Genomic DNA, 13,200 nt, shown 5'->3' on the forward strand with positions numbered 1-13,200 from the left:
AGGCAAGTTTGGATGATTAAGCTAAGAGAGCAAAGTCACTTTGGTCCGGGGGATTATTTTTGAGGTGTGTTTGCAAAATGGAAGTAATTTATTGCCTGGGAGGCAAACCAAACCCAAGATGACTCTCAGCTAATTGCTTGCCTCTCCTTCTTCCAAGCCAAACTCCTTGGGATATAAAGACCAGTCTCCTCTCTTGTCCCCATCCTCTGTCCTCATCCCTCTCGCAACTCCTGCTAAGTGATCACTAGCTTGCCTTTGAGCTCTCTCACCATGAACAGACAAGTCTGCAAGAAACCCGTCAGTGGAGGGAGCCAGGGCTGCTCCATCTTCTCTGCCGTGGTCCCCAGCAGCAGCAGCAGGATGAGTTGTGTGGCCCGCTCTGGAGGAGCTGGCGGAGGGGTCTGTGGGTCCCAGGGCAGAGCAGGCGGCTTTGGCAGTCACAGCCTCTACAACCTGGGTGGCAAAAAGAGCATCTCCATCAGCGTGACCGGCAGCTCCCGGGCTGGTGGATTTGGGGGAGCGCTCAACAGCTGTGTCAGTGGCTATGGAGGTGGTTACAGTGGTGGTTATGGAGGTGGCGTTTGTGGAGTCAGAGGAATGAGCAGTGGTTATGGAGGGGTTGGTGGCTTTGGAGGGACTAGTAGCTTTGGTGGGCCTGGTAGCTATGGCTCTAGTGTCTGCCCTGGGGGAATCCAAAAAGTGACCAACAAGCAGAGCCTCCTGCAGCCCCTCAATGTGGAGATCGATCCCCAGGTTGGGCAAGTAAAGTCCCCGGAGCGGAAGCAGATCAAGACCCTCAACCACAAGTTCACCTCCTTCATCGACAAGGTGAGGGCAAAGCCCAGAGGTGTCTTGGAGGGGTTGGTCTGCCCAGGGGGGTGGTATAGGAAGATGCCCATGGGACCTGGCAGGCTTAGAGGCAGGGGTTCCAGCTTCCCATGCTGGTTCTACCTTGGCCCCTACAGGACAGTCAGTATGCCTCTCTTGCTCTGCAGGCCCTGTCTTCCTAGCTGTGAAATGGGAGAAGTGTTTCATCTCCTGATTTTCTTCTTGGGACAGGGCTCAGGAAAGTGAAGTGAGAGTCCAGGAATGCTCTTAGCTCTTTTTAAGAAAGGAGCATTAACCATGAAATTATTATAGCTAGCTTTCAGTGACTCTTAAGGAGCAATTGCTTGGTAATCCAAACTAGCTGACAACCAAACCTGCATTAGGAGGAATCTCAGGACTGCCTCTCAGTGATGAGTAGTGGCAATTGACTTACCTTCTAGATGATGCTATGCTTCAGCCCACATTACACCAAGCTGTCCACACTCGGGCAGGGAAAAGTGTGCTGGATGTGAAGGAAAGAGCCTGGGATTTGAAGTTAAACTGAAGTTAGCTGAGTAACTGAAAGGGGGAACAAGTAAGGAGAATAAGAAAAACTTAGGAAAAGTTAGACCTCGTTGACTATTTTCCCTGCTTGAAGGGAGGTAAAAAAGCTTTCCTTTAAAAGACAACCATAAACATCTTTATTTGTGCAGGTCTCCTTTAGGTGTATACTGAAGGATTCCAATAGACTTGAGGGAAGGCTGGGTTTGTCTCTTAGTTTTGTCACGTAGTAGCCACCTCACTTTGGGCAACTTATTTAAGCACTTGGAGCCTCAGTTTCCTTATCTTCAAAATGGGGATAACACCTCCTTTATAGGTAGTTGTACGGGAGGATTAAATGAGTTAGACTATAAGAAAATAGCATTCAGGAAGCACTCAATGTATCTCTTCCTCCTTTTCTAAACCCTCATCCTTCTCAAATTCCTGAAAACAAACAGAGGCTCTTGAAGATTGGACAACCGGGTTGAGTTTCCATATATCGAACCCTTTGGGTTGGATGGCCCCGCCTGGCCAACTCAAGAAGTTGACTCTTTCTGTACCTCCCCTGCTGCAGGTGCAGTTCCTGAAACAGCAGAACAAGGTCCTGGAAACCAAGTGGGACCTGCTCCAGCAGCGGACCGTGGGCTTGGGCTCCAGAGGCCTGGAGACTTTGTTTGAAAGCTACATTAAGTGCCTGCGCAGGCAGCTAGATTCGGCTCTGACGGAGAAGGGGAATCTGGAAGGAGAGCTAAGGAACATGCAGAACCTGGTGGAAGACTTCAGAAAGAAGTGAGGGCCCCAGCTGGGGAGTTTCCCCTCCTGGGGGATTAGCAGGGAGGTGTGATCCTAACTGAGGCTTTTTAACTGTTCCTGACTGTACCTTCAGTCAGGAATTGTGGATGGATTTATTGAGTGTATGAGAGGGTGAGGACTGAGACTTCCAAATGACTGATAATGCCAGATTTGTCAGTCTCCAGGCAGGGTCCTTCTATACCAGCCCAGATGGACGAGAGAGTCCTCCCAGAACTCAAAGTCCTTTAGACTGGAGGGCCCTCCACACTTTATTGTACCAAGGCAGCACCCTGGAAGCCTATCAAAAATGCAAATTCCCCTGCTCTGGTCCTAGATTCTGAACCGGTGGGTGGGGCAGGTCCCAGGGGTTCCAGGCAGACTGCTGAAAAGTGCGCTTCCCATGTGTCCAGCCCATTCCCATTTCTGCAGCTTCAGTCAGCTCCCTCTTGCATGTTTGCGATTATGGCTGACATCCTCTGAGGTCTGCAAGAGGTAAACAGGACCTCTCAAGATGGGAAGGGGGCTCCAGACATCCCCGGGGGCCAGGACCTGCAAGAAGGGGAAAGCCTGTTCTGGGGAGGCCCCATTCCACTCCACATGCACAAGCTTGTGGGCACCGGCTCAGATTAAGGAGAAGAGAAACAGAACAGAGGTTGAAACATCCAGGCTGAGCAAATATCTCTCTGGGCTTATCTGCCCACATGCTTTGTGATGTCTCTAGAGCTGGGCTCCTCCAAGTCTTCCCCTCCCCTGCCTGCCACTCCTTGGCGTGTCACTCAGACCTAGAGGGAGGTGGTCGAGGCAGCGGCCTGAGCTCCGAAAGGCCTCTAGGCAGGACTGGCAACATCAGTTTGGGGGTTCAGTGGGAAATGAAAACTCAGGGCCCTTGTCAAAAAATTACTAAGAATTTCAAGATTGGCTCAACAGAGCTTTAAACCAAGCATAAGGACATTCTGAACCCAGGGCTCTATGTCACTGCACAGGTTGCACACCCTTGAAGCTGGTCCCGTCCCCTGGTGAGGAGATTCTGCCTGAGTTCTTAGGAGCCTCTTTTTATGTTTTTTTTTGTTTTCAATTTCTGAGATGTCAATGTCCAAACGCGTGGCTCTTTCTGTCCCAGGTATGAAGATGACATCAACAAGCGTACTGTTGCAGAGAATGAGTTTGTTGGACTCAAGAAGGTAAGGAATCTGGACAATGGGAACCTTGGCTCCCTTTCTGGGTGTGGACCCCCCTGGAGGGAGAGCAGAGCCAACTTCTCTGGGACCCTGTGACCCTATGCTCTGTGGGCTGTTTACATCTTTTCTTGTATTTTTGGGGAATGAGGTGTTTGATGAAGGAAGCTGCTCTGAGTATGTTACTGGTGGGGATGACATCTTATAATGTGACCAATGAACTGATTGGTAATGTGAAGTAATAATGCAGGCTTTATCTATAGCATTAAACAAGGTGTTCAGTCTACAAGTGTACCCTGGATGTTATTAATAAAAACAATCAGCAAATACTGGTAGCTTGTGTCAGCTAGTCATCATAAAGATGACGTTGTGAAAAGAATGCCTTCCTTTCTCTTCAGGAGGCTGGGTTTTTGGTCCCACCTAACCAAAGTCATATATTGGATAAATGTGATTTTGCTACCCTTACTCCATACCTGGCTGATGGGGTTATTTATGTTTTGTTAAAGCATTGGGATTTGATTGGCCAAGGCAATTAAAAGGAAGAAAACCACTTTTTCTTTTTTTCAAAAAAGAGAAGTCATAATTAGAAAGAGGAATGGGGGGAGGGCAAAGAAGAATGATGAAGACTCAGAACAGTGCTGTGGGTGGAGGGGGAGCAGATGGTCACATTCTTTTGGTTTCTGACTGCCCTCCTCCCTTCCTCTTGCTCAGGACATGGATTCAGCCTTCATGAACAAGGTGGAGCTTCAAGCTAAGGTGGACGGCCTGACAGATGAACTCAACTTCCTGAGGACCATCTATGAGACAGTGATTCCTTGGTTGGCCAAGCCCCAGAGCCTTCTTATCTGCATCTTTCCAAGCATGCTTCCCAAGTGTGACATCAGGGGACAGTCACGTGCCAGGATGGGGCTTCCTAGGTGGCTCAGTGGTAAAGAATCTGCCTGGAAGGCAGGAGACTCGGGTTTGATACCTGGGTAGGGAAGATCCCCTGGAGGAGGGCATGGCAACCCACTCCAATATTCTTGCCTGGAGAATCCCATGGATAGAGGAGCCTGGTGGGCTACAGTCCATGCAGTCACAAAGAGTCGGATGCAACTGATCGACTGAGCACATGCATGCACATGACAGGATACTCACAAAACCAGCAATAAGGCTCAGACCTCAGCTCTACTCATCCAGGAAATGCCAGCTTAACTCTCACAGTTGCCTAGACCTGGCTCACAGGGCCAGGGTCCCTCTCTGTCCCCTACTTACCCTCTGTAATTGGCTCTAACCCTCTGGCTCCTAACCCAGTACCACAGTGAGCTCTTCCAGAGGACCCCTCCTTACTGCAGTGCCCTGGAAACCCACCCAGTAGGCTGACAATCTTACTTTATAGGTGTTGTTCCTTTTTCCTTTTGTTTTGTTGCCTGGTATCCTTTAGGCTGCAGCCGAGCCTGAAATACAAGCTGATATTTCTAACTCTCCCACTCCTGGCCCCCTTGTTGGGGGAGGGGGTAGAGGATTCTTGGACCTCCTTATTCTCGGCATCTCTTGAGGTCAGGAGATGGTGAAACTGAGCTCCATGTTTCCCACAGGAATTGACCCAGATGCAGAATCACGTTAATGACATATCTGTGGTCCTGTCCATGGACAACAACCGCTGCCTGGACCTGGACAGCAATATCAATGAGGTCAAGGCCCAGTACGAGGACATTGTCCAGAAGAGCAAGGCCGAAACTGAGGCGCTGTACAAGACCAAGGTGGGAGCTCTCCTCTGTTTCCACACTCTAGCTATAGGTCCGCTGACCTCCATCAAAAGCACTCCAACAGTTTGCAAAGTTGTGATGATGGGTTTCTCTTCTGTCAGCTTGGAGAGCTGGAGAACAAGGCTGGCAGGCAGGGGGACGACCTGAAGAACACCAAGAATGAGATCAACCAGATGATCCCAAGGCTGAGATTGAGAATGTCAAGAAGCAAGTGGGTCTGGGTTGAATGGAAAGTCCTGGAGGTCTTCTGGGCCCTGGGGAGGAGGAGAAGCAACAACTGGGCCTCTGCCACAGGCCTTCTCAGTTCTTTTGTGGTGTTGCCTGCGGGACAGCCTGGTCTTTGGGACACTCTGTTCTCCTCGATTCTCCTCCTGGAGGTTGGGCTTCTCAGAAGGCTCCCTCAGGAGAGACGGTTGTCCATTCTGGTTTGCCCAGCAGCAAATCTTCCAATGGTAAGGGTGACCTTAAACACTCAGCTCTCAGTAGGATCTGCCCTCAATGAGTTATTTATCATGCACTTCACATAACCTTGAGGACTAATTTGTATCACTGGAATGAAGTGATTAGGAAAGACAGTCTTTTAACAATCTTAAAAAAAAGAACCACTTACCAGATTACCGCCACCCTAACCAGCAAATCAGTGTTCCTCCTCTTGATGAAACATGAGTTAATTTAAAAGGGCCAAAGAAGAATGAACCAACTGTGACCCTGACTTCTGTTTTCTGAGTATGCTCCACTGAATTTCTAAGAAGGGGAGGAAGGGAAAGGGAGGAATTTCTTGGGTGGGTAAGAGATGTTGGAAAGATCAGCTGTTTGCTTTCTGGTCACTAGCCTAAACAGTCTCTTAACTCCTTCTTTCCTAGAATGCCAACCTGCAGAACACTATTGCTGATGCTGAGCAGCGTGGGGAGCTGGCCCTCAAGGATGCCAACACCAAGCTCCAAGAACTGCAGGACGCCCTTCAGCAGGCCAAGGATGACCTGGTCTGGCTGGTGCGTGACTACCAGGAGCTGATGAACATCAAACTGGCCCTGGATGGGGAGATTGCTACCTACCACAAGCTGCTGGAGAGTGAGGAGTGCAGGTGAGGGGCTGTGGGGTCATTATCCTCCAGAAGTGAGTTCAGAGTGAACTTTGAAGTGGAGAAAGAGAGCAAGGTTACAAGGAGAGGAAAATAGGTAAGGAATCTCCTGAATGACAGAGTTGAGGATTCAGGCCCCACTGTATATACATATATATTTTGACAATCACGCTTATCTCACACTCTGATTTACCTTAGACATCAATATTGCATTACATATCTCTGTTAGGCGACAGAGGATGAGACAGTTGGATGGCATCACTGACTCAATGGACATGAGTTTGAGTAAACTCCAGGAGATAGCGAAGGACAGGGAAGCCTGGTGTGCTGCAGTCCGTGGGGTCGCAAAGGGTTGGACACGACTGAGCGACTGAAAATCTCTATTGAGCCTCGCTCTATATGCAAGTGGAAGGGAAAGTCCTTTGGGCTTATAATAAAAGTTACAGGGCTGTCCACTGAACCTTTCTCAGATGATGACAATGTCCTATATCTGTGCTATCTAATACAGTAGCCCTTAGCCACTTGAGCACTTGAAATCTGGCTAGTGCAGCTGAGTTTTACATTTAATTTAATTTAAATAAAATAGCTTCATGTGGGGAGTGGTTACCATGCTGGACAACACAGTACAGACATCCCTGAGGCTGAGTCTGTATGGGAAGGTGGCTGATACATACATACTCTGGAAAAATAACACAATATCAAGTAGTAGATTAAGGGCTCAGCAAGTGGATGTCAAATGCCAAAGGGGTGTCAAGAATTGAAAGATCCTTCTAATGACTGGCTGCTCCATGAATCCTGTCTCCAGAGCCTCTGTCTTCAGGCAGCTCCCAATCTGATGGAGGAAGTGGAACTCACATGTGAGAAGAAAACTTAAGGATCTTTTACATTTCTAAGAAAAGGAGTGAGAGTGCAGGTGGAGCTGTGTCTATTGGGAATTGTGGGATGAGGAAGGAGTGAATGACACCAGTGGGGGGCCAGAATGGCAAGGCGTGCGGACACGTTCCATGTCTGTGCAAACATGTGGTCATGCCTGCTCCATGAACAAGAATGAGGCACAGGAAGATGGGGAGTGTGGGCAGGACATTCCATCATGTGTTGAGTGTCAGCCCCTCTCATATATTACCCATCTTGAATAACCATTACCACCACCACCACCCCAGGAGGGCTCACTGGGGAAGGTTTCCCGGAAGAAGAGAGGTAGGAATAAGAAAGCCAGGCCTGGGTGAAGGAGGGGAAGGGCATAGCTAAGGCGGGAACATGGTCTCAGCAGGGGAGGAGAGGTGAGGATGGGTTAATCAAGGGGGTGTTGGGTGATGAGTAGTGTGTCTGGAAGATAATCTGGGAAATTAGTGAAAGACGATGGGAAGATGGAGAGATGGTGACTGGTGGAGCTGCTGGAAGCCTTACCCCTCTGCAGCAGCCCCTTTTCCTGGGGAGATCTGTTTCTGCAAACAGACTCCGAATAGCCTTTCTTCTTTTGGGAGCTTGACCTCTATGAGGGCAAACGGGAGGACATGGCTCCCAGGGTTATGAACCCTGAGATCTTCGGCTATGGACTCATTGTAGAAATAATCCTCATCTCCTCTTGCTTTTTAGGATGTCTGGAGAGTGTCAGAGTGCTGTGTGCATTTGTAAGTAGCCTTTCAAAAACTTTCTCCCTGGGATGCAAAAAAGGCAACTAGAAACATCCTAACTGACATTTGGGTGGGAAAGCCTGACCCATGCAAGGCGGCCAGGCCACTAAAGTGTCCAGGGTCTCAGGCCACAGCCACACTACTCTGCTCCTGGTGCAGTGTGACCGACTGGCAGGCCAGAGCTGAAGCCCCTGCAGTCCCAGGGAATTCCTTATGCTGGAGAACCAGAAATTCCTGTGGATACTTCTGGCTCTTATTCCTGGGGAAGAGGACCAGAGGGCCAGGGCTCACTCCTGCTGTTTACCCACTGAGGCCTCAGAGAAGCTGAGTAACTTTCTCTGAGTCACACCGCCAAGCAGGGTTGGGATACAGGCCCAGGGCTCGAGGTTGAGTCGAGTGCTTGTTCCGCTTAGCGGTGGTCAGCAACGTCACCAGCACAGGCACCAGCCCTGGTGGAGGCCGTGGGGGATTTGGAGGGGTCACTGGTGGCAGTGGCAGTGTCTATAGAGGCGGCAGCAGGAGCGGCAGCAGAAGAGGCAGCAACAGAGGCAACAGTGGCAGCTACGGAGGAGTCAGCGGTGGCAGCGTTGGGGGCAGAGGCAGTGGCGGGGGCTGCCAGGCCTGCAGCAATGGGAGCAGTGGCTCTGAGAACCAGAGCAGCATCCAGAGCTTGGGAAGCACTGGCTACAAGTCTGGTGGTGGGGGCGGCACCACCATCTACTTCATTCAGACCACCAGCTCAAACTAGCTTTGCAAGTGATCCTTTGGTGGGGGGCAATCTCCACGCCCACTGGTTCCCCCTTAGCTTGTGACAGCACTTCTCCCCTCTCTGCTTGGCATTGACAAATGCCAACCCCAACTTTGCTTGTCCTCAAGCTCCTGGGAGAAGCGGTTGAACTTCTTCCTGGCTCCTCCATCCCCAAGACCTCTTCTAGGCTAGGTAGGTCCAGCTGTTAGTCTGGGATGATGATGCCCCTAGATGCCTTTACCTTTGTAAAGGACCCCCTGACTTTGGACAGCAACACCTCAGCCCAGACAAGTGTGGGTCTTCCCAGCCTGGCCTGTTCCTGCCCTGGCCCATCTCTCTTGGGAGTTCATGATCTGAGGCTGGAATGTTTCAGCCCCTGCCTGAGGAGGGCAGTGCAGTGGGGCTGCTGCTAGAGGGTAAATGGTTAAGACCTCTGGACTGTTGGTTCTCAGGGTTCCTGCCCCACATCTGGACATCATATCCTGACTTACCTCTGGCACCTTAACTCCCTGAGCTGTGGATCCTCTGCTGATGGTGGTTGTACTTTCTTTTCCCAATAAATTGCATTGTATTTCATATTCTGGTGTTTGGCTTTCAAGGAGTCACAGAAAAAACCAAGGTCCCAGAATAGATGGAAATCAGGTATGGATGGCGATCTCCTAGAAGATTAGTAGTAGCTGTAAAGGACACTGCATAGTCTTGGCTTCTCCTCTATCCATTTGGTTGTGTTCTCGTGATAGGACAGGTCAAGAGTATGTTGCTTCAGTGGGGACTGCCCACTCCCAAGGAGGCCTTCCCACCCACTCTCTTGCCCCCACTGGGTCGCTGAGACCCAGTCTTGGTAGAGAAATGTTTTGCAGTTCATCAACATAATAGATTCCAGTGGGATTTGGTTCCTTCCAGGTAAGAGGCAAGGGTTTCCCTGGTGGTTCAGATGGTAAAGAATCAGCCTGCAACACGGGAGACCCAGGTTTGACCTCTGGGTCCGGAAGATCCCCTGGTGAAGGGAATGGCAACCCACTCCAGTATTCTTGCCTGGAGAATTCTATGGATAGAGAAACCTCATCCATGGGGTCGCAAAGAGTCAGACACGACTGAGACACTAACACTTTCACTTTCTTTCAGGTAAGAGGCAGGAGTGCTACACTAGTGAGGCTCACACCAGATAGACGTAAAATTACAATTGGGGAAGATGCAGGTCTACTTTTACACCAGCATTTCCCAGTCATTCTCAGAAAGCTGAGTCCCAAATCCAGAAAGGATCAGGGTAATAAGACAGCCACTGATGGAAACCAGAGAGCCTGAGAGAGTCTGTGGAGATGGCAATTAGAGTCTCATTCCTTTCCCCACCTGCCAAACCAATCCCTTCTGCAGGCCTTTGAGTGTGATAAAACTGGTTTGTAAGTCACTGTAAGTCATGGATTACCACCCAGAAGTGAGCTCAGAGCTGGACTAATGAGAAGGCAACGGTACATTTCTCTGATGGTCCAAGGAGAATACCAGGAGATTGCTCAAGATTTATGTTCTAGAGCCTGATCTGATCTCCTGTGTTCACCCCAAGTATAGTAACTCTGGAGAAGGAGATATTTCAAAGTTCCTACACTTAAGAGTTCAGTAAATCTATTCCCATCTTTTTAAGGTCTACAGGCAGGTGGTAGCCCTCTTTCCTATTTATCCCTGGCACAGCTCTGGGGATTTTGGGAGCAGAGCAGGCCATTCTGGATTACTGCTCTTACTGGCCCTTTAGAGACATTCCAAGAAACTTCACTAATCTTAGGAAAACACCTCAGATGCTCTGTTTCATGTATTGCTTAGTTTACTGGGAAGAGTCGTGGATTAACCCAGCTTTTCACTACATTGGAGCAGCAGGGCTGAGGGTAGCCACTGCGATCTCTCTCTCTTTTTAAACTTTTAATTTTGTATTGGATTATAGCCAATTAATAAAACACTGTGGCAGTTTCAGGAGAACAGTGAAGGGACTCAGCCATAGATATATGTGTATCCATTCTCCCCCAAACTCCCATCCCATCCAAGCTGCCGCATAACACTGAACAGAGTTCCATGAGTCTCCGTATTCTCTTTATCCATCTGGTCCATGTGTGAAAATCTTGGTGTGGTGTGCTGTCTCAGGGCCCTGCATAGGGTGTAGGGAACTGAGTAAAAGTTTGGTCGTCAATTGAAAGAATGAACTGAAATGAACAAGGAGAACAGAACCTCCCTCCTCCCAGGCTGACAGGAAGATGGGATAGATCACATTGCAAAGCAGGATGGAGCTGAAAGTTACAGTGAGCACCTAGGACCCTCTTGTGAACTCTTTTGAGAAGAGCTGGCAGAGGGGGCTCTTGAGGGAGGTAGTGAAAGACTGGGAGAGGAAGCCTGAAGCCGGCCTGGGAAGGAGAGAGAGTTTGGGCCGCATAAAGGAAGGACAAAGATACAGGGCAGATATCCAGACCAACTCCCGGGAGAATTCCAGGACTGGCATCATGTCCCATGTTCTTGACATAGACTGGGACTAAACCATGTGCTAGTGGAGCATGGAAGCTTTCAGGGTGAGGACATGATGTTTCAGGCCAGAGCAGGAATGGGAGAGGATGGACTATTTCTAAGCCTATTGGAGGCTGGCAATCCTGGACTTTCTGAACCTTCAGGAATCCCTCAAGTTTACCTCCTATTTGAAGTTAAAGCTCCTTGTCTTTGAAAGAAGCCAGGGTGGGTAGAGTAGGTTTTTACCCATGTGGAATGGTCAGAGGGTGACAGATTACTTGAAATCCTATCAGTTATACCTTTAGCAGTAAATTTATCTCCTAGTGTCAATACTTCCTTTTTCTCCATTCTTTATTGTTAATTCTTTTTATCCTTCATTCTTCACCCTCTCCTTCTAAAGATCTCCCAGATTAAAAAAGGAACATATAGCAAAAATGCAAAACATTTAACAAAGTAAAAAAAAAGGAAAAGGAAGATCATCTGTAATTCTACCACCCTATAATATTTACCTTTGTGTGATCATGTGTATGCACACATACATATACAAAATGTACATGTAAATACACTTTAATATGGAGAGTCTTACAATACATACTGCTTTATAACCTGGTTTCCATTTAATCTACTGTGAAATTTACCCATTTAGTCGCTCAACAACTGAATTGAGTGTCTACCACTTTCTAGTCGCTGTGCTAGGCCCAGAAATAGAGCGGAGAACACAAAACGCCTCTGCTCTCATAGAATTTATAGTCTAACTGGGAAGAAATTTACTGAATAACATCTTTCCATGCAATAAATATAGAAGGCTGAATGCCAAAGAATTGATGCTTTCGAACTGTGGTGTTGGAGAAGACTCTTGAGAGTTCCTTGGACTGCAAGGAGATCAAACCAGTCAATCCTAAAGCAAATCAACCCTAAATATTCCTTGCAAGGACTGATTTGAAGCTGAAGCTCCAATACTTTCGTCATCTGATGGGAAGAGCCGAGTCACTGTTAAAAACCCTGATGCTGGGAAAGATTGAAGGCAGGAGGAGAAGGGGACAACAGAGGATGAGATGGTTGAATGGCATCACTGACTCGATGGATGTGAGTTTGAGCAAGCTCTGGGAGATGGGGAAGGACAGAGAAGCCTGGTGTGCTGCAGTCCATGGGGTTGCAAAGAGTCAGACATGACCAAGTGACTGAACAATAACAATATAATAAATATGGATAGAAATAATTATTTTTTAATGCAGATTTTAATTTTTACATTAAAAAATAGAAGGTACACATTGGGAATTAAACTACTATTTTTTTTTTTCTGTCTAGAGGTGTGATATACATGCTTTCTGGTCTGTAATATTCTACCAAACATTTTCCTAAACCAAACCCAGACGGAAGATCAAAAATCAAAGCTCCCTTCTTTCTCTGGCTGGGTTAGACCAGTGGAACATGATTTTGATAGGAAGAAGAATAGACTTGGAAGTGCAGAGCTTGAAGAATCACATTTTTATCAAACTTATCTCCAACCCAGGACTTCCCAGGTGGTGTTAGTGGTAAAGAACTTGTCTGCCAATACAGGAGACATAAGAGATGCAGGTTCAACCCCTGTGTTGGGAAGATCCCTTAGAGGAGGGCAGGGCAACCCATTCCAGTATTCCTGCCTGAAGTATCCCATGGACAGAGGAGCCTGGCAGGCTAAAGTCCACAGAGTTGCAAAGAGTCAGACACGACTGAAGTGACTTACTACCACAACTGCTACCATTCCCAATCCAACCTGAAACTAACCAACTGATTTATACAGAAGGATTTTAAGTAAACTTGCACAAATACACTTAATATACTATAAGAAAAAGAAGTCTTTTAGTTTATTTACAGAGTATAGCATATATTCATTGGCATTAGGGGAAGTAGTAACACCAGGCAACAACGTCATACTGGTAACACCAGTAACACCATCATAGCGCTAACACCTAAAAATGACAACTACTTAATACTTAGATTTAAAGTGGTTAATCACAGAAATTCTAAGATCAAATCTAATAGATGAATTAGAGTATTCATCTACAATTTTTATCCAAAAATGATTCTAAAAAAAAGAGGTTTCTCTCAAAACATGGAGTCTATATCAGAACTAGAAGACAGTGATAGAAGAACTGCAAGCCCAAGACTAGGAAGTTGATTCTCACATGCAGCTTTTGGATAAAGGAAA

General features: G+C 47.8%; 1 protein-coding gene across 1 annotated transcript; it reads left to right on the forward strand.

The window, feature by feature from the left end:
- Positions 1-270: 270 nt before the first annotated feature.
- LOC136166040 (keratin, type II cytoskeletal 2 oral-like) lies at positions 271-8,525 on the forward strand. Its single transcript, XM_065932063.1, is given in 10 exon segments — positions 271-828; positions 1,922-2,136; positions 3,260-3,320; positions 4,026-4,121; positions 4,892-5,056; positions 5,164-5,239; positions 5,242-5,273; positions 5,926-6,146; positions 7,740-7,774; positions 8,191-8,525. Coding segments are annotated over 10 exon segments (1,794 nt in total).
- The last annotated feature ends 4,675 nt before the right edge of the window (positions 8,526-13,200 follow it).

Source organism: Muntiacus reevesi, chromosome 4, assembly GCF_963930625.1.
Source record: "Muntiacus reevesi chromosome 4, mMunRee1.1, whole genome shotgun sequence".
Lineage (NCBI taxonomy): Eukaryota > Metazoa > Chordata > Mammalia > Artiodactyla > Cervidae > Muntiacus > Muntiacus reevesi.